The sequence below is a fragment of the Lepisosteus oculatus genome, chromosome 2, assembly GCF_040954835.1.
Source record: "Lepisosteus oculatus isolate fLepOcu1 chromosome 2, fLepOcu1.hap2, whole genome shotgun sequence".
In the NCBI taxonomy this organism is placed as follows: domain Eukaryota; kingdom Metazoa; phylum Chordata; class Actinopteri; order Semionotiformes; family Lepisosteidae; genus Lepisosteus; species Lepisosteus oculatus.
Window position 1 is genome coordinate 47375252 of NC_090697.1, and position 22918 is coordinate 47398169.

Consider the following 22918-nt stretch of genomic DNA (forward strand, 5'->3'; position numbering starts at 1 on the left):
AAATCAGGCTGAATCTTTCATTCATCTCTTTTAAGTAGTGTAAATCCCTGTTTTTTGTTGTAAAATACTTAAGATTAAGAAAACCTCATTCTACCAATCCAGTCAGGTCAAATTAAAAGGAAGTACTTGACGTTTTGAACAATCAGGCTAATGATCCTATACCAGCAGTGTAAAAAGTTTAAAAAATAATTAAAAAAATATTTTTTAACTATTAACAATGGCATTAAATGAATAGCTTTGAAAATGTTAGCTTTTTATTTTGGTTGTAAACTGTTAAATCTCAGACACAGCTGTACAAATGTTGAAAACTGAGATTTACAGTATACAGCATACATTTTTATGAAGTACTGTATGAAGGATTAGAAGTACTGTATGTGTAAAGAAAGAGGTTACTTAGGAATGGACTGGTGTAATTGCTTTTGTTTGTCTTATTTTTTGGTGACCATTGTAAACAGATGTACATTAGACAGAGTACATTTGCCAGATACAGTATTTACTTTTAAGCTTCCCATATAGAGCACATTACTATGACTTATATACCAGTATACAAGTGTAGGTCGCTTGGCAGGCAAACTGTTTTTGCACTGGGTGGATCCAATATTCCGGGTAGCTTCAGGGACTTGATCAACAGTTTGGTAAATGTTAGAATTACAAAACTCCTCATAAATATTTTAATTTTCAGGCTTTGAAGATAAAGTCCCATGCTGTTAGACGGGTACGCTGATTAAGCAATTTGGTGTATTTTAGAAAATGTCTGGAATCTGTTAAAGTGATGGTTAAAGATTTGCCATTGATTACAGAAGCAACGTTTCTGGATGGATTTCTCTTTATTGAATAAACATGTTCTACACAAACTGGGTAAATATTACACAAATGTTGAAATTTAATTCTTTAGTATTTTATGACTCTGTGTTTTGTCATGTCATACACATGAATACAGTATGTAGACCAGAATACCCTTTGTGAAGATAAATATCGAAAAGCTTCCAAATTCCAAAAAATGCTGATAATATCAATCAGCCACAAACTTGTTAAGAAACTTTTTTGTCAAATCTCTTAGCCTGTACCTCTGCATACTACAGATATGTTTTATTAGATATCATCATTAATGTGACACAGCCTAGATTTCTGGCACATAAATAGTTTTCCAGTCATGGTTTTCCTGATTCCTGATTCTTTCATGTAAAGTGTTAACACATTTTGCAAGTAATTACCAGTAAAAAAATGGTAAAATTTGTTACATTTGTGTTATATCAGCATATTCATCATAGTCACATAACAATGACTGCGATAATCAGCCTCATTGTTTTTCCAGATACCAGATCCTTCTGTCCTGTTTTTTTTTTCTGTAGACCCTGCAATTTGTTGCTCCATATTAAATAAGAAGAGATCTAAAAAGCATTTCTTGAAGGAATAAAGCTGCCCATAGACACACAACACACAACAGGGCAGTTGGTATTAATTCTAGTACATTTCTTTTTGCTAAATATTGTGTAAACAGAAATAAAAATTCAAAAAATTCTAGCACATAAAAAGAGTTTTATAGTTTATGAAAGGTGTACAAAGTGTACAATTTCAGCTCTGGCTAGAGGGGACTACATAGTGAGGGTGATTGATTAAGTTACGGTACATATGTTTATTAGTTTTTATATCATAAATCGGGCAAGTTAATTTCTGCTGGGAGATTAAATTGTATGCAGTATTTGTATTGGTGAGTTTCATGTACTAATGCTTATAAAGATGTAAGAACCTGTTAACTAGAATGTGTTCTGTTAATTAATCTCCACAGTGTAGAAATGGGTCAATTGATTAATTAAATTAGGAAACAGTAGGAAAAGGTCATAATTAGATTTGTAATGTTGTTTTACATTTGGTAAAATAGCGAATAATGGATCAAAGGGATATTCTTTATCATGTTTCTGTTGCAACTTTGAACAGATAGATAACTTTATTTTCTCATTTTATAGTGTGTTTTTAAAGGATGTATTTATCATTAAGTGGAACAGTACGACAGACAAGACAAATTATTTTCTTCTAAAAGAATTGAAGGTTGTATTGTTCCTAATATAGCTGTTCAAATGGAACAGTATGAATGTACTGTATGAAAGCATACATTGGTAAGGAAAAGACAGACTGAATAATGTAAAGGAAAGCATGAGACTGCATCTGAGTACAGTATATTTGAAGTGTATTAATAGATGTAATGAGATGTGTGCTAGGACTGCAGATGAGTGTTCTTAGTATATGTTTGACAGCTTCCTCATTGGAGTCTCATAAATCCTTTCAGGTAGAGACTTACAGTAGTTGGAGTGCAAACAAGTGTTGTGGTAAAATGTCCTGATTTATTTATCCTCTGACCGACTACAAATGTCACAATATGATTTTAGCATGTTTTGTTTCTTTAAAATAAAACTATAATATTGTTCATAGTTTAATACAAAAATGTTTCCCTCCAGAAAAATTAATGTTTATGCTTGCCAAGATGTGTCAGCTATTTTAGTGGGGTTTTAGAAATGAATACAACTTTCCCTGACAAATAGTTTTCTCTGGGTTTCATCACATTTCCCTTTTGCTTCTTTTTTTCCATTAAAATGTTCCTGAAGGCAGTTTGTCAGATAGAGTATGGTTCTGCAGTAACAGACAGATGTTGAAATGTTTCGTTTCCCAGACATTTTTTAATGTTAAGACAGTTTGCCTCTTATTCTTTGAAAGTCACATCAGATTCCAATTTTCAGTACCAATTTATCTTCGTAAATTGTAGAGTGTAATTAAAAACAAACTAACCACCTGAAGCTAGACTGACTAAAAATTCCCACAAGACACAGAAAATTGGCAGTAAGGAAGTAACAAACTTAAGGAAATATGATATTCGACATAATTATTCCACAAGAGAATACTGCAAATTATTGTAAACTTCTTTCCTGTACCAGCTTGTACAATAATGTAAATTAATGCATGCCAGGGCATTATAAATGAACATTAGTCTGGGAGATAATCATGATGCAGAACCTTTCAAGAGCACAAAGGGGGTTAATTAACTTTCATTTCATAATGTGCTTTGAACAAAATTCAATAACTATACTTGGCACAATATTTGACATCCAGGTGCACAATAACTGTATCTTTAGAGTTCTTCACTGGGGGGATTGTATTAATTAACGTATTTATGTAACTGATACTTTCATCCAAACTAACAACCAAACTGTACCCATTTACTGTATACTGTATAGTTGGGTATTTTACTGGAACAATTCAGGTGATGTACCTAGAAGTAGGGTACAACAACTGCATCTCACTGAGGATTTGAACCCTTGATTTTACAAGTTATGATTCCAGAACCAATGTTCCACACTACTGGCCCCTGAAAATGTAAAGTGTAACCAAGTTCTGCTTAAACATAAGCTTACAGAGGAAAAAAAAATGACAGTAACCTTATAATAATCTATACTTTCATAAAGAGTAGCCTGGCCAGCAGCCATATCACCCTGCAACTCACATCCGTCACCCTGTTGAAAGTAAGCAGGTGTGAGCCTGGTCAGTACCTGGATGGGATTACTCCCAGGAAAAACTTGGAGGAACCAGGAAACCAACCAGGAAAGGTTGCTATTGGAAGAGATATTAGAGGATGCTGATATAGTGACTGGGGCACTTTACTGTAAAAAGCTATTATCCTTTGGATGAGACATAAAACTGAGGTCCTGACTCGCTGTTGTCATTAGAAATCCCAGAATGTTTCTCAAAAAGAGTAGGGTAGTTACCTTGACATCCTGTCCAAATTTCCCATTGGTTTTTACCAATCTTGGCCTTGTAATATTCCGAATATCTTAATTGGCTTCATCACTCTGTTTTCCTCCCCACTGATAGCTGATGTGTGGTGAGCATACTGGCACACTATGGCAGCCGTCACATCATCCAGATGGGGGCTACACATTGGTGGTGGTGGAGGGGAGCCCCCATTACCTGTAAAGCGCTTTGAGTGGAGTATCCAGAAAAGCAATGCATAAGTGTAAGGAATTATTAATATAATTATTAGTCTAGCCTGCTTTCACATTCTCAGTAATTATATTGTTATCCCTAACCTGGTCTTCTTTTAAACTATGTGGTATCTTAGTAGCCCCAAAAAGGTCACTGCTTTCATTGCAAGACAGATCAAGCAGACCATTTTGTTTTCTGATATACTGTAAATCCACTGTGTGTCTCTGCTTAATGACATACAGTATGTGAAAACTGGTAGAATGCAAATTCTTTTGTGTGCAGTTAATTCCTACATTGGAGTTTTATGACATACTGTAAGACAACAAAAATCCTGGTATTTAGCTTATAAAACAAAAAAGTGCACTCCACCTTGAATGTGTTACTTATTATGCAATAAGAAGAAAGAAGTCTAATGATGAATGAAGGCATCTTGTCAGTATCTGTAAATGTAATGTGCTACGTCATTGCATTGAAAAAAATCTATGTTTAAGACCTATCCATTTTTGTAAAAGTATACAATGGCTTTGGCAGAGGGGAAACATTCTGTGAAAGAAATTGCTTTAAAGGATTTAAGTGGGGTTTCCTTGTGAATCCATCACAATCTCTGACTCACGATCTTTCCTTGAGCATGATGTGAGGTATTTGTGCAGATAGTTCAGGGATGTTATGTCTGAAGGTTCCTTGTATTGCTGTTTTACAGTGTCCTCCAAACTTCAATCTCAGCCATCCTCGCCACAGTCCCGGTGCCAGTCACCCTCTATTCCTGCCAGCAAGCTCATCTCCCCTTCACAGAAGCACAGCAAGAAAGCCCTCAAACAGGTACCGGTTTGTCTGCTCTCTATAGATTTCATCATGTGTACTGGTCCTCTTGTACTCTACTTTAGTTACGCAGCAGTTTTTTTTTCAATCAAATGTCAGGAATGTTTCAGAATGACTTCTCCTGTCTGTATCTAAAACAGAACCTCGTGTTTTTAAATTCAGAAGTGTTTGCTTTGGTGAAAAGAAAGCAAAAATGAATGGAAAAAAAACTATTGGAATAAAATCACTTAATGAACTGGATTAAGATACATCATTCCCTACAGCCAACTCGTGTTACACGTACTGTGTACTGTGCACACCACAGAGCCTGCTGTAGCAATTTTGGCTGTATTTTTTTTAGTGACATGAGATAATCAATGACATGAGACTTCGTGTTTAAAAACACAGTTCTGTTTTATGTCTACCAGGCTTTTCATCTCAATTGTGGTATATAACTTTCAGTAAAAAAAATAAATTCGACATATTGTTTCTGGTATTGTGTTAGTTTCCTTATATACTGTATACGTTTCCTTATACGGTGACATCACCGCTCTGGTAAGCCGGCTCTTACACAGTCTCTGTCGGCAGTAAGCGTTACAATATCATCAATATTGCTCAAGTGGAACGTGTCTTTGAAAGCACATGTATAGTACTACATTATTTGAGCTCCACAGTGTTTTCAAATATTCACTGATTTTCCTCATAAATGTTATATACTAAGAATAACATTGTGTAACCAGTACCAGTAACCAGTACAGTAAGATATAATATATATAATGTCTTTCTCATTTTAACCCTTGTTGTGCTGGTAAGGACAATAAAAGATGGAGGCTGAAGATCATACAGTATGCTGTACCACTACTTGACTGGAATGCTGCTTCTCCTAAATTAGGTCAAGCTTTGCTTGCTGTCACAGCAAGCACATTTAGCTAATGCTATTTTCCATACCATTTCTAACTACTGTATAATAAAAATGTTGCATCCTAGACTCTTAAAATACAAATTTAACAAACGCTTTGTATTTCCTCTTCTAGTTTGTTTCATACTGAAGCACTGTGAACCCAATCCATGGTTGGTCATTTATTTCTGTAATTCTGAATCATTGTGTTTCCCCCACCAATTTTTTTTCTTATCTGTTTTCAACCATAGTCTGTGACTATTTTAAGAGTTGCTTCTTGAGAGTTTTACATGTGTTTGTGATTTGTAATTTATAACTGAACCTAGAGCCTAACCTTCTTCTTTTTCAGTTCACATACATTAAGTCTTTTTTTGAAAAAATATTCTTAAATTCAACTGATTTATATGGCGGAAAAAAGTGAAATCATGTCTAATTTTCCTGCTTTGATAAACAGTGGAGCTAAATCATTTGCATAAAAATGTAATTCATCCAATACTGGAGCACAAACTAATGTCTCTCTGGTTGTTTTGAAATATTTTCAGTGTTCCTGGTGGAACAACTCCAGCTGTAGGAAAGTTTATTTGTGTCCCAAGTGCAAACATTTTTTTAGCATTTTACATTTACCTCTTTCTTTCATATTAGTAAAACACTTTACAGTTCTCTTCCTGATTCTGCCAAAGACTGTAAAAACAGAAATAAACATTGTAAACATTTCACAAAAATATTTTTGGCTTTTAGTTCCTTAATATAGTGGCCATCTTTTTTCTAAGAAGCCATTACCAAAACTTTGTCAATGTATATTTAAGAGGAAATAAACAGATAAAAATGGACATTTACTGTATTAATCATGTACAGTAATACACAATAATAGGATCTGTACTTACACAGATACTGTACAGTATAACAGGCTGCATTTGAAAACTGAGATTTCCATTGTTAGAAGCTATACTATTGAAGATTTCAGAGCTAAAAGACTATAACACCATAAACAGGAAACAGGAGGATGTGAAGTATCTAAAAGTGCATTAAGTCACATAATAAGATTTTTTAGGAGAATCAGTGTACCACTGTAGTAGTACACATACAGTAACTGTTGAATAGATACAGTATGCAAGAAGTTTAGTATAAACAGTGAGTCTTTATGACATATTGGTTTAGAGCAGGGGTTCTCTGTCCTAAAGCACCACACACAAGCTGGTTTTTGTTCCAGCCAACCTCACAGTTACACAATTGAACCCTTAATTGAATTAATAACAGGATTAATTTGGAGTGTTTGAGTGTTTTCAGCTTTTAAACATGTTGGAGATTGCCTTTTAACTCTTTGCATTTCATGCAACATAAAATTCCAATCTTATGAGTGGAAAAAAATGTTCCAGTTAAGCTCTCTTTTTGCAAATAAAGCCTAAATTTAGTAACTAAGCCAGGCTGGAATGAAATCTAGCAGATATATGAGTTTCCAAGACCAGAACTCGGAGCCTCTTGTTATGAATACAATTTGTTATTAGCATTAAACCAAGTTTGGTTTAATCTGAGTCCTAGGTTGTATTTCAGTAAGATTATTGAGAGCTCCCTAGCATTCTGAGCTGCCTGTATGCCTGTCCAGAATTGAGTTAGTGCTTATGTGAAAGTATTGACCTCAGTTCTCTTGAGTTTTTATACAGTTGCCAGTGATGAAGAATTTATTCTGTGGAGTTCAGTTCTGGGTTTTGAGACATTCCATTCACTGAAGACCTACAATATGAGCAGTATTTTTTGGCCAAATAAATGTGACATTTACTAAAGTATGGTTGGTATCATTATCCTTTTAAAATGAGAGATTGTAATCAATATATCTTCCCAGATGGAGTAGGATGTATAAAGTAAGTAGGTACATTATTGAGGTACATCTGCCAATCTGTAATTCTTAATTGGTAAAATGTCCCGGGCCAGTCACGTAATTTAACCCTTACACTGTTATAACCCGGTGAGGGTTTTTTTTTCCATCTTGACTGTTGCCTCAAGAGAGTTGTTTTTTCAGTTTACCAATGATTCTTCTTGATAATTGGGTGGCAGTTGGTTCAAATTGTCTCATTTTGTGAACTTTAGCCTCTGTGCAAGGACTGCCATGTCATTTTTTTTCCCATAGACCACAATGAAGTGGTATTCTTGTGATTGTGCCCTTTTACAATTCACAATGGCATGACTACATTTCATCAGGATCTCTGTGGTTTTCCATTGACTGGATGAATTTGTATTGTATTGGAGGCGTGCTTGTACTAACAGTCTTAAATTGAAGTCAGGAGCATAAAATAGCGTATTACATAGTATAATATTGTACCACTACTAGATAACCATTTCCAGTAAGTAAACCCGTGCTACTTGAAAGGGAGAGAATGCTTTGAACCAGCATAGCAAACTGGATTTATGTCTGAAGACAATGAAGAAGGGATTCATCTGTAAAGTTCCCAAGTCCTGCAATATGGAGTTTTTGAATGTACTGCTTTGAAATATGGAACCTGAAATACAAAACTCCTGCCTCTCAAAAACAAAAATAATACTGTACATACTGAATGGTCATTTTTGTGATCCACTGAGAGCTTTGTAAATGTGGGACACACCAAAAAGTATAATGTAGCAAATAAAAGATTTAACAAATTATATATCACTGAATGGTACCATGGAATTATAAGAAATAAAAAAAGGAAACGTTTTTCATAAAGTTGCACAAATTCAGTCAATTCAACATTATTCGGTCTCTTGTGTTTCTGTCTCCTGGGCTATTACTGTAGTCATCAAGCAAACTCTAGGTAAAGTAATTTTTCTACTGTTAACCATGTATATAGTTTACTGAAAGGCACTTTATAAAATATTCTATAAAAAAGGAGGTTTATGTGTGTTGAATTATGTAGGATAAACTTTTGGGTGAGAAAGTCAGTCCTGATACCAGCTTGTTGAATAAGAAAATTTACAGACCCCACTTTACAGAGAATGTCAAGCATCGTAAAGCAGTGTCTTTATTTTTTATAGGCAGTCTGGTTTCAGAGAAAGCTGCCGCTACTATTTCCAAACACATTTAGAATATTTGGATTTAAGCACCTCAGAGATAAATGCCACGCTCTGTCATCTGCGAGCTGCATTTATGGTTTTCAGTCATTTCTGGTGTGTTAATTAAACCATGGGCAGAGAGAAACTAAGCCAGCAATGGGGGCCGAGAGCCCCATGGGTTTCTCTCTTCTGTAATGTGGTGACTCTATGGATTTTTACTGTACTCTTAATTAAAATGCAAATTATTACAGAAATTGTAGCATCAGGTTTGATAGCTGCCTTCAATAGTGCGACTGTCAGGTTTTCTCATTTAAACTGAATTTCTTTTTTTAATTTCTGTTCTGTGAGATATAAATATCCTTCACTGTTGTGTTCTGATTATAAGACTAATATTATTACACTTGTAAAAATGGGGAAGAATGGGCAGAATGCCAGTCAATCGCAGGGCAGACAGACACAAACACCAGGGACCAGGGCCAGGTAACCTACTAGATAACACCTCAGCACTGTCAGGCAGGAATGCTAACCACTGCACATCCTACAGTATATGCTGTGTAATATGCAGGGATTTATTAAAAAAATATATATTAAAAAACTCTGCTTAAAAAATGAATGTCTTTGACATGATAAAAGTCTACTGTCATCAGTAAAATCTGGTTTGTGGTGAATCATTCTGTTTTGTTTTTTGTAAATTGTCTAAGCAACAGAAATCTCAATGTTAGCAGAGATCATTTTGTTAACATTTTTTGAAGAAGTACAAAACATGGGACTCCCTTTGGACTCCATTGCAGCCTGATGCTAAAGAGTGGATAAAATATACAAGAATTTAGACCACTGACCAAGCTAGATTGTAGACTAATTACTAATGGTGACCCCTCTTTGTGTGCTCAACCTGTACTGTAGGTACAGTAGGTCTGTACTGTAGGTTGGTCTGCTCTCTATTATAAAAGCAAATTCTCACACAACAGTGTTGACCCACAGACGCAGCCTTGCTAGTTAAATGTAGCCTGTAAGTGCAATAATACTTCATATAGCTGTTATGGATCACTGCATTGTGAAAAGGAAATCAGCCCATTATTTTCAAGAGGTTCCTGCACCAGAAATATCACATTGGCACCCACCTTCCTGTTTTTCATAAAGTTACACAATTACACTGCTATTATTCTGTCGCTGGTGTTGTTAACTACTGGGCCATTTTTGTAGTCATCAGGACTAGAACCTGAGGAGCTTCCCCTTGATATGGGCAGGTGGCTCATCTTTTAAAATATAATCCAATGTAGCATAAACTTGAATGGTTGGGTATTTTTTCTTCTTTTCAGGTTATTTTAGAGGATTTAATTTTTCGAATTTGTATGTGAGGTCCAAAGTTTTTTATGATATATGAACGACACAGGAAGTTAAAACTCATATACTTGTATGTTTTAATGAAAATAAATACAACTGAAAAAGTAGCTTCCCATCAAAATAATACAGAGAAAAAATATTGTTTTTAGAAGATATTTCAGAGTCAAATGAAAATAGTCTTAAGTCAGAGTTAGTTTTTCTGTATTGTCTTGCCTGCTACAGTTCTTAAGGTATTTTTAGATTATTTTTGCTCATAGGTGTTCAGGAGACAATAAAATAACCAACAAGATATTTTGTCATTTGATCTATTATCAGATCAGCTTTGAAATTATAGCCAAAAAATACATTGTCACATATTACACATAAAATATTTTTTAATATTTTTGTAAAAACAATAATATGTGTGAATTTGTATAAATACTGTATAAGTATATACATACAGTACACATCCAATATACACATACTGTATACTATATGTGTAGACCTGTATTTTTCCACTTCATTTCAGAATTCACATAACGCCATCTATGAGGTGTAACCTAATTACATTGTGCATGTTTATTCGCATTCATCCCTGCTGTCATATGTTATGTGTGCAAAAGGATTCAAGACAAATATTGAGATTTTTATTCTGACTACATCCTCAGAACCGTGAAGAGAACAAGTTATCAGTTTCTAATTAAGAGTATCGCCCTTAAAAAAAGGGCAGTTTAACATCTCTCAGAGAGGTGGTCATCTGGGATGGCAAGCTGTTCATCTTCAGAGCAGTAACTGATGTGCTGAAATGCTTGACTAGTGGTGCAGGCTGGTAAAAAAACATCTTTTAGCAAATACTGTTGCTGCAAACGAATGTGGAGTAGCTTATCTGCAGCAGATGTTTCTGAAAGGTGGGGTTTGAACGTTACAGATTCATGTTTTTTTTTCTATGCCTTTTAATTAACTGATCTTGAGGTTTTCAAAGGAGATGATCACACTTGATGTTTGTAGATTTTTAGCTCTAAGCTGGCGATTCCTTTCATCTTTTTAAAAGGTTTAAAATCTTTATCTTTGACTGTTTATATACCGGGTACAGGTGTGACAATCAAACGGAGTGCTTCTTTTGTTGCATTAAGTGTAACACTTAGAGAGACACACCAGGTGCTGCAAGACGTCACTGAAAAAAAAAAACTCAGTTGGTTTCAAACTGTGTTGTGCAAAATTTACATATTTTTTTTTTCCCTGTGCCTTCCCCTGCGCTCACACACATGTAGGCCCTGAAGCAGCAGCAGCAGAAAAACCAGCGCAAGCAGGGAGGGATGCCCACATCATCTAACCCCCGGCTCATCCTCAAAACCGTGAAAGACATGGGGGACCAAGCGGCTTCCAAAACCGGTAGGTGGTAATCACAAGTCACCTTCACTGCAAACGAAACGGTTCGTGAAGGCAGTTGTGGGTGGGTGGAGTGCTTGTCTGGGATTTAGATGTGTGCTGAATGTGCAACAATAACCCCTTTACATGCACAAGCCGGATTTTCCACATGACTTGCCTTGGAAATCTAGAGCACCTCAAAAGAAAATTGGTAAGCTGAGCATTTGCATGTTTTTGCGTACTAAGCAGTTTCAGCAGTTTTATGTACGAACACACAAATGGGGGAGCTTGAGGAACTCATAAACCAAAAGGTTTCCAATATAATTTTGAATACATTCATGCAGTTGTTTAAATTGATTGTCACCTATAGCTTGTATTGCTTTGTGTGCCTGTTTGTATCTGTGTTTTCCTATTGGATGGACATAATAGGCTTTGACATAAATCATCATTTTACAAACGACTGCCTAATAGATATTTATGGAGGTAGGATTAGAACATTTTGAGACAGTTTAAGATAAAACCAGAAGGCTATTTTCGATTACTCTTTGGAATTCCTGAAGTATAACTAGAGTTTTGCTTGTACTGTACCATCTATGTGTCTTTTCTACCTGAGACATCTTTGTCTCTTGCTGAACGACTGTCTTCACAGTTTAAGGGCCATACTAGAAGCTCATTACATAATGTACAGTGTCCTGAAAATGATCCTACTTCAATTTGATCCCTGGCTAAATAAAAGTTTGAGATTCCAGTGCAGAGAGCCATCTCTTCCAAAGGTGACATAGTCAGGGTATTTAGGAAATCAAGTCTGAGAAAGACTGGGGTGACTTTTTCATATTTCTCTTCTGTCGGTAGTTGCTATTACTGACAGTATATTATACTTCTATCCACTTTAGATTAATAGTGAGGCGTAAAATCAATGTGTGTATTTCAAGACAATATGTTATCTACGAGGAGACAGGCTTTGTTTTTTATAAGCAACAGCTGTTGCCACCAAAGTACAAACTATCTTGACTGGAGACCTTCTACTTTTTGTACCCCAGACAAGTTTGGGATTTTTCTGATAACAGTGCCAGTGAGATTCCAGGTGATCAAACACAGTTAACTGTCTTTCCCATTTGAGAAGGAAGAGGAAAGACAACACGGCTTATGAGATATATCCTGCATAGATGAAGACATTGTTTGCTTTTCATAGACATCCAGGTGTTGACACACAGGCGGTGTGGGAGTGTTTGGTTTCTCCTGCTATAGCTCTCAGGCATAGTTACACTTTATACAGAGTTTTCTAAAAGAATTGTGTGCTTTCTTCCATGTATGAATTAGTTTATGACAAATGAATCAGTAGCACTTTCCTTGTGTTAATTGAAGAAGCAGTTCTGTCCTTCATCACTTTTAACAATGGATAAGTCACTTATACTGTAGTTAATTCATTACCACTCAGGTTGTGGCATGCAGCAACTGTTTATTGGTCTACCATCAAAAGATTTGTTTTACAAAAAAGCAAATATTTTTTCAGTGTGTACAAACACATGGTTGTTTTCTAAAAAAAAAAGGTTTCAGAGACAGTTTGGAAACAATAGTCCAATAGCATTCTTTTGATCTTGTGTGGTTTTCTTCTCTGTAGTACCACACTTACTGTAGTAATAATAATAATAATAATAATAATAATAATTGCTTACACTTATATGGCACTTTTCTGGACACTCCACTCAAAGCACTTTACAAGTAATGGGGACTCCCATCCAGCACCACTAATGTGCAGCCCCACCTGGATGATGCAACGGCAGTCATAGTGCACCAGAACACTCACCACACATCAGCAACTGTATCAGTGGGGAGGAGAACAGAGTAATGAAGCCAATTTATAGATGGGGATTAATAGGATTAGCAAGGGGCGATATGAAATTTGTCCAGTACGCCGGGGATACACCCCTACTCTTTTCGAGAAACACCCTGGGATTTTTAATGACCACAGAGAGTCAGGACCTCGGTTTTATGTCTCATCCGAAGGACGGCGCCTGCTGAGTGCCCCCTGCTGGCCCAACTAACACCTCTTCCAGCAGCAACCTTAGTTTTTCCCAGGAGGTCTCCCATCCGAGTCCTGACCAGACTTACACCTGCTTAGCTTCAGTGGAGCTGCCAGTTGTGAGTTGTAAGGTGATATGGCAGCTGGACATACTATTATCTAAAGGCAGAAACACAGACACGCACACACACCAGCACCAGTTTTTCCAGAACCCATTTAAACTACCAGTATGTTTTTGGACCGTTGGAGGAACTGTAGCACCCAGAAGAAATCCACACCAATATGGAAACATACAAACTCCACAGTGATAGCAGCCCAGGAATTGAACCCAGTAAGAGTTTGTGTCTGTCTGCCCTGCAGTGGACTGGCATCCCATTCTGTCTTGCACTCATTGCTGCCAGTACAGGGTTCGGCTCCCCTATGACCGTGTAGTGGGTAAACCAGTTAGATAATGGATAGACGAATAGCTAGTATGCCAGATGAACTCAGAGGTTTGGCTTTTACAGCTGTTATAATTACAGCAGTATTAATACCTGATCTTGTCTGATCTCAGAAGCTAAGTAAGGTTAGGCCTGGTTAGTGCTGGAAAGGGAGACCTCAAAGGAAAATCACATTGCTCCTATGCTATAAGTGGTATTGGTGGACCAGTAAGTGCTACTTTTCCCAGAGTGCCATTATGTCCAAACCAATGCCCAGAGTGACCTGGCTAAATTCCATTCCGGTCTTGAACCATTTCACTTCTCTAAAGATCCCCTTTAATTCAAACTGTGAAGTCATTTCTCACTATAAATGCAAAGAAAATAAGGTTACAAATGAAATGAGTTTTTTTGTCTCATCTAGCCTGTTTGATTTTCTTGAAAGAAGCTTGAATATTAGCTTTGACAAAGATGGGTGGCTCGTTCCATTCTCCTTCAACCCTTTTGTGTAAAAAAGTGCTCTACCTCCACTGTAGGACACTGCTGGCACATAATGGCTGCTGTGCAGCATTTAAAGTGGGTGCTACACTTACTGTAAGTGGTGGATGACATGGGCTCCCTCTTGTATGTGTAAAGAACTTTGGGATCAGAATGAAAAGCACAATTAATTAGTAAATGTATTACATTTTAATACATTTGCAAATAACCTTGTAGTACCATAGACTGGCAATTTTTAATGTCTGTCCTATTAATTGTTGTTTAATTTTAGCTGAAATATAGTTAAGTACATGTTGTTCTTCAACTTGTCTCAATTAGCATTAGGTTCTATCCACATATGGCTGTTTATCTAGTGTGTCATTTGCCAAAAATATCAATTTTTTAAAGACACGTGTTCCAAAAATCTGAAGTAAAGGAAATAACATCTACACTCCTGTGTTATCACATCAATCAGGATAATCTTAAAAATTCTTAATGCTTGCTTGTTATAGCACGCACCGGCCCATCATGAATATAGCCCATATGAAAATCCTAGTAGATTTGGATTTTGTTACTTATTATATTTTGTGTGAACATTATACAGTATACTTTATACTGTATATAAATCAATGAAAAGCACTTTTTCAAATGAAGGCAACAATGCAGAATTCTTTCTTCTTTGTTGACTATTTCTATGTCTATAATAAAACCTGCAGATAAGCCTCTTTTGTGGTGTACAAATCTGTTTTGTTGTGGATGTATTTTCTTTTGGCAGTGCTGTGGCCTTCCCTTTAACATTTTAGTTAGTAACCTCCATGTAATGTTGACATTTGGATTTTAGGAGTTTTGTGCAGTATTTTGGTGCACCCAAAGCACTTTGTTGTGGTTTTGGGGCAGAACCATTGATATGAAAGGCGGGTTTCTTTATAAATGCATTTTCTAAGGTGGGTAAAGCTGCATTATGACATAATTCAGCTAGTAGAGTGCTTTTGCTCTGGAGAATAAGGCTCCTGAGTCTGCCTCTTTATCTTCACAGAATGGGAGGTGAAGCAGTCAGACAGGCGGTCCGCTAGCCCCCAGAACTCCACTTCCAGCTCCTCCTCATCCTCAGTGAAAACTGACCTGTCTTCTTCTGCCACTGCCAAGAAGGTGTCCCAGAGATCTGACAGACTGAGTGCAAGTGAGTGTGGATATAGCTGTTCAGCCTGTTGCTTTTATATTTGTGTCTAGGTGCACATCTTTTTGTGCTTTCTTCAGAGATGCACTCCACTAAAGTTTTCCACAAAGTTATTTATTTTTAGGCAAGTCAACAGTAAATATTTAACAAAGTAGTTAAAAACTACCTCAGCACCATGCCTCTTATGATTATATTGTGTTATTTTACGGTAGTTCAGGTGGAGGTCAAGTTCTAATCTTGCACTTCCACTATCCTGCTCATAAGAGTTTCCAGACACAATGCAGTGCTGCACACATCTTTTATAGCACTCTGCATAGTGCTTCATTGTAGACAGACTAGTGTCACATTCAGCTTTGCTGGGACATTACCTTCATCATGTACATCCAGGATCTGAGTTGCTTTCTTATCACTTTAGCCCCAAACCTACACCAAAAGCAAGAGGCCTTACACCCACCATAGTGTTTGCATTTTTCTTTCTGGTCTCCTGATGTCAGAAAACCTTCCAGAAATTACAAACAACTGCTGCAGTTTTGTCCCCCTTATCCTTCCCTCTCTCTTTCTAATCTTGCATGTTCCATTCTCCTTCATTGCCTCCTTCTTGTCTCCATTTCTGGTCATGTCACATCCCAGTGTGTGTTCTGTGTGTGTTTTTTCTGTTATGTCCACACTGCTGACCCTTGATTGTTCTCCCTTCCCCATTGGCCAACCATCACACCACTGTTTCAATATGATGTCATCATCAATCAGCCCTCAGCCAATCAGAACTCATTTTATTCACTATATAACATGGAGGCTTTCAGGAAGAAAAGGACTTTCGTTTGACTTTGGTCCCGTTTGGTTTTGGTTATCGCTTCGTTCCTGGTTATTGCTTCGGCTTCGTTTGTTGGTTTGTTTTGCTTTGTGTTTGTGTATTTTCGTATAGCTTCGGATTTATTGTTTTGTTGGTTTTACGTTAGTTTCTTTGTACTTTCGTTTGTTTGTGTGTTCATCCTTGTTTTGTCATTACCTTGCCTCAGTGTTACATGTTCAACTTTTGTGTTCTTTTGTACCCTGTTCCTGTTGATTACTCTTGTTTTCCCTTATTTGTATTCCTGGTTCACTTGTGTTTTTGTGTGAATTTTTGTGTATAAGGTTAGTTTAGGTTGTTGGGTACACTTAACACACTTAGTTGATTTTGTACTAGTACACTAGGTAAGTACGGGTGAATGCCATTTGTCTTGTATGGTTTTGGGTAGTCAGTGCAGGTTAGCTAGGGTGTTGAAGACGCCGAAGACCGTGTGTTTCGGGTTTTCTTTTGTAGTCAGATTAGCTTTCCCTCACTGTCCTAGCCAGCTCCATTTTGTTTGTTATTTTCATTCCTTTGGCACCACTCTAGTTCCTTACCCTTGTTATCACGCTTCCTAGTCCCTCACCAGAATCCCCCTGCTTCCAAAATAATTATCCTAAATGTTACACTCCTTTACCCCTAGACACTTGGGGTCGTAACAGCCCATGTTCCACACCAACAGCTCAAACATATATCTGTTATTTTGTCTCTCACCCTACTATCTTTCTTTCACTGTCCACCACAGGGGCCTCCAGTTGCAGACTCCCACTCTTCCCCTCAAGTGCAAGCATACTGCATCACCAGACCTGGGCTTCCTTATTCACTCTCATGCTGTCCCTAGTGCTCAGGCCTGTGTAGCTACAGCTAAAGCCTAGGGAATTAACCCTTTTTATTTATTTGGTTTGTGTCCAAGTGGTCGATGTCAGCCCTCAAATCTTCCCCCTACCAACATTTCCAACTGCATATGCAACTTATATTCATTCTCATTCAGGGTTAAGCTCGGAACATATTCTTATCCATTACATCCAGCAAACAGCCCCTCTCATTTTCCACATCAGACTACTCTTGTAGGCCGCTGCAGTGTTTTTCACTACCCACCACATATTCACGTATTTCACAGCATATTCAAATCTACTCATTCAAACAAACTCAAGAGTGCATCATGTGTGTTTTTCATTATTTACACACACAGTCTGCTCAGTTCTGCAAAAACCTTGGCTGAACTGACTTGCTCTTACTGTACCTCAGTGTTTGAAATCTGCGTTGGTGTTTTTTTAGGTGAATGTGACAGCACTAATTGCCAGGCAGCATTGTCCTTTCCACAGCCAGGCACATTAAAGCCAGAGCACTAACCACACCGTCCCCAATATTAGAATTTGACCAAGGAACTGAAGTGGTGTTATTGAGCAGACAGTGGGGTGGAGGTCAGATTCTAATCTTGCACTTCCATTTCCGAGCTCATAAAAGCTCCAGGGGTGAACACAAGAACTGAGCACATCTTTTCTAGCACAACTCTCTCCATTGCAGCAGTTCTCCCTGGTTCATACCTCTTTAGTGAGGAGGGATGTGGAAGCGCTGTTCTCTGACCAGTTGTGTCAGGCAAATTAATGTCAAAGTAGTAAACACACTATCCCTTTATATTCATTGTTTTGTTTTGGCATTATTAGTATTTGACTGAACAACTGATAAGACTGCTAAATGCTACATCACGGCAGTTTCCACAACATGTCAGCGACTTGCTGTTTTTGGAAAATCACCTTTTGTCTAAAATTTTCAGAGACATAGATTTTGTATTTGTAAGGTGTTACATAAAATTTGCACAATGGTAACATTACATTCTGTTGTGATTTTGTGAAAAAAAGGTTTTCCTTTAAAGAGGAATCTGGTAAACTTGTAGCTTATGGCCCTTAGGGTTCGTATTGTAACAAGCAAAGTATTTATCTTTTCCCTAAATAGTGAAGAAAAAGTATTAATTGGAACAACCAAGAGATCTTTGGCAGTAGATATTTTAGTTTGTGTTTTATATATGACAGCTTCATAACCAGTAATAAAACAATAATATAGGTATTATGTAAAATGCATGGTATCCCATGCATCCCTTTGTAATATTATTCAAGTTTGAAATACTCAGAATAATGACATTATTCTCCCTGAGACAAAATTGCACAAGACAAGAATAATCAAGAGATCTTTTATACATTGAAGTGACGTGTTTGACATGAAGATACATAGGAGTATTAAAAGTGACACTAAAAGGATAGAATGCTGCACAGGTGATACTTCATTTTACCTGTTCTCTCAATCTTTCTGTTTTACCCCTTAAGCTACAGCATGCTAAAAAAAAAAAAAACTGTCAGATGCCTTTGCCAAGCTTTGAACAACGCATTTAATCTAATTATTGTGAATAAATCATCAGGAAGAAAATTGCTCAAGTCTTATCAAATAAAATTTTCTATTTTATTACAGAAATATAATTATATAATCCAGTTTATGTAATATGGCTTTCTTTAAACTATAATGTTATACTGCTTTCATGCTTCCTTAAAAGAAAGAGATATAGACAACATATGTTTATATTAGAAAAAAATAAGTGCAACATTATAACATTGAAATATTTATAATATAATTTTAATAGAATCAAAATTAATTTTAACATTAATTAATTATAATTAAATTAATATCGTATTATAATATTAATTCCAATTAAATCACAGAAAAAGTGACAAATATAAAGTTTAAAATTCACAAAGAAAAAATGGAGACCAGAATTTAAATGTCATTAAATATTTATTCCTAATGAGTTTCATTACCCCGGTGTCCTGGCCAAATTTCCAATTGGCCCTTACTAATCATGGCCTCCTAATAATCCCCCTCTATGAATTGGCTTCATTACTCTGCTCTCCTCCCCACTGATAGCTGATGTGTGGTGAGCGTTCTGGCGCACTATGGCTGCCGTCGCATCATCCAGGTGGATGCTGCACATTGGTGGTGGTGGAGGGGAGTCCCCATTACCTGTAAAGCGCTTTGAGTGGAGTGTCCAGAAAAGCGCTATATAAGTGTAAGCAATTATTATTATTATTATTATTATTATTATTATTATTACATTGTAAGATATATGTTAAAAATCATTTAAAAATTGTGCTTACAATGCAGTTTAGAGTTGTCAATAAAATTCAAATGTATAAATCTGGCTGTTAAGTGCTGCTCAATGAACGTATCCATTTAATTTAAATATGACCTTTTAATTTGGGATCTACAGCCTCAGTGTTTATAGCAGCCTTGGAAGAACACATTCAACTGCTAAAGAAATGTTTTGGAAAATGATAGAAGTGTAATCAATCAATTTCAGATTACTTTACACAAAGATAGTAGATAAGGTACAGTATATGATCTTTGGTCCAGATTATGCACGGATTATGGTCCTCTGACTATAAAAGACCAAAATGTCTGTCTGTGACACATCTGGTAGAATACTGTACAGTATGTGTGACAACATATACTTGATCTCTGTAGGACAGCTATTCCTGCAGAGTTTCAAAGAATAAGCACTGTCACCTTTTTTAAAGTTGAAATAAGTAAACAAGACATTGTAACATACAGAGCCTTGCCATAGAGGAGGGGGTCCACACATTTAGGCTACCATTTCCTCATCTACAGTAGGTGAATCAGACCAAATACTCGATACGGTATTTACGTACAGTACATACTTCAGCCCTTTGTTGCATACCTTAGGATATAACCAAATGACTGAAAATGATCCCATCTGTTTTGGCAAGCTTCTGTCCCTGTTGATGAGAAGCTGATCTATAACATGATGCTTCCACCACCATGCTTTACAATAGAGATGGCGTTGACTGAGTGATGCACTACGTTGAATTTCCATCAGATGTGATGCTTTGCATTTAGACCAAAAAGTTCCAATTTTGTCTTGCTTTTAGTGACGTGTTTGCACGTTTTTTTTACTTTTTTCTTTTTCTGTCTCTATTTGACCCTCCATGAAATTCATTAAAACATACATGTAGAAGGAGAAGACATTTGTGCCCACTTTATCATGGAATATAAAGGCATTCCTGTACCTTGAACAGATGAAACCATAGTAGTATGTGAATCTCACAGAAATAAATGACTGACAGTTTTGTTCATTGAGTTTATACTCTAAGAGTGCATTTTGTTTGACTTCCAAGAAATTAGCATATATACAGTACAGTATACACACGATAATTTTGCACATGCATTTTATGGTGTTGAAAACTATGGATAAGGGGTGGTCTGGGGTAACAAAAAAAGTTTTGAAGTCTTTTGCAGGAATAAGAAAAAAGTAAAATTACTTGTCATAATTTTGTCTTTTGGCAATTATTGTAGATCCATCCTTCCATCCATATTATCCTTCCATGAATTTTCTAACCACTTCTTCAGGGGCATGAAGGAGCTGAAGCCTAGCCTGGCAAGCAACAGGCCAAAGGCAGAGTACCAGTGCATCACAGGTCACATACAGACTCAAACACACTCACACCAGGTCTAATTTTCCCAGAAGCCAGTTAGCCTGCCATTACATCTATGTACTGTGGAAGGAAACTGGAGCCCCCTGAGGAAACCCATGCAAACATGGGGACAACATTCAGACTCCACACAGATAGTACCCCAGGTCTGGAATTGAACCCAGAGCCCCAGCACTGCAAGGCAGTAGTGCTAACCACTGCACCATCATGCCACCCACTATTTTAGATGTGTTTGCTATATGTTGGTTACATTTTGGTTACAAGACTACATATACTGTATACGCACACAGTTACCTTTTAAATATCATTTGCTAGAATAATTCTTAACACAAATTCTACAAATGCATGCCGATTTTTAAATTGTATCCCACATTTATGTTTGTAAGAAGATTGAACTCCTGGATACTTCCATCTTCCATCCCCTATCCTTACTGGAAAACAAATACAATTTAACAAAGGCACAAGATGTTTTTGAAGATACATACAGTAATTAGAAAGCATATCCGCATTATTTATCCTAATGAATCCCAGATGTTTTTTGAAAGTACAGCTTCTTGGCTTAATTACCAATAATCTGTTACATTCTGTAATATATATTAGTCTGCTCATTAACAATATTAAACATTTGTTTTTACATTGTACAGTACATATGGAATAAAGAGGTCTGTTAATCCTAATGTTTATACTGCATTCATAATAATTACTATAGGTTTGTCTGGTTTTTAGAAGATATGCTGCCATTCCAGGTTTGAGCATAATAAAAACAGATCTCTGCACACTGGACACAACTTGCAGTGAACTATAGCTCATGAAAAAAGTTTCAGGGCACTTTAAGGGATTTTTAAATGGCTTTCTTTTTAGGTATTGCAGCGTGTATTCTATAGAAAGTTAGAAATAATAACATGATAATACAGTGTTGAAATTATATAATATAATATGATGTGAAAAAGATTGTTTTTCAAAGCTAGCAGGAGAACAAATTGCACAAGTGCTATTTCATTTTATTAATGTGCAGGAAAGCCACTTTTATCAAAAGAGTAAAGCAAGTTTACGATCGGCTGCCCTACGCTTCTTTTAATCTTTAGAAAGCCAAAGCAGTGTTTGCCAGACTCTTCAGATTGGACAGATATATTAAGATAGATTACTGGATGCTGCTCTTATTTTTTTTTCTCTTTCTCACATGCAAGTTTACAAATTATCACTGCCGATACGTAAGTGAAAAACAACAGAATTGTTGTTCCCCATGTTTAGTAAAGTAAGTATGTTATCTACATAAAATCTTCTGTTTGCCCTTCTTATAATTAACTGCTAAATGTTTGTCATGGTTGTCACATTTAATAGTTATCAGAGTTAGCATTTAAATAACTAAAGTATTAGGAGTAATGATTTTACAAGTGCCAGATCATCATTTCTATCAGTAGAGTAAGGGTTAATTTAGTTGAAGTTGCTGGGGAAAAGGAGATTTTCAAAGTTCTCCTTTTTTGATGGATTGGTTTCATTGTGTGTAATTCATTTCCTTTTTAAACCCTCTACTGCAATGCGTCATTTTCAGATGGCACTGCATTTTCAAATGGAATTAAGAGATCTCAGATAAAACTCTTTCCCTTGTGTTTGCCACTAGCACCAAATTAAAAAAGATTTTGCACTCTGAAACATTTAATCACATTTTGTGGCATGGAGGGCAGGAAGAAAATAATTTTGTCTGAAACGCAAAAACACTGAGAAGCATAAATAAATTCTTGAGGTGAAATAGTGAAAGGTATTTTTGAACATTTCCAGCAGTTTAAACTCTAATGCTAGCAATTCCAATTTAGCTTTGCCCTACATACATTCATATAGACATACTGCATATGTAAGGGGTTTCTGATTTCAAAACAGAAGTCGTATGAATAGACCTTAAATACAATTGCAGGATGAAAATAAACATACTCTGGAAATTGTATTTGAATTGTAACATCTGTTCTACGTGTGAGGTGATTAAACATCAAGTTTCCAAAATGTGACCAGATGGAATTTGAATTTACCCATAGTGCCTTTGCCACTGATAACAGTGAAACACATTCCAAAAGAGCACTGTTAGGTATAAAAGCTTGGGCTGTCCTTTTTTGTGGTGA

At 36.4% G+C, this 22918-nt stretch overlaps 1 protein-coding gene across 9 annotated transcripts in view; it reads left to right on the forward strand.

Moving 5' to 3' along the window:
- asxl2 (ASXL transcriptional regulator 2) overlaps window positions 1-22918 on the forward strand; it is a 133023-nt gene that overhangs the window by 82993 nt on the left and 27112 nt on the right. For all 9 annotated transcript variants that reach the window (XM_069178687.1, XM_069178686.1, XM_069178691.1 and 6 more), the window contains 3 exons: window positions 4676-4794; window positions 11290-11410; window positions 15339-15482. In XM_069178687.1, the coding sequence (XP_069034788.1) occupies window positions 4676-4794; window positions 11290-11410; window positions 15339-15482 (384 nt within the window). The remainder of the gene's footprint in view (window positions 1-4675; window positions 4795-11289; window positions 11411-15338; window positions 15483-22918) is intronic.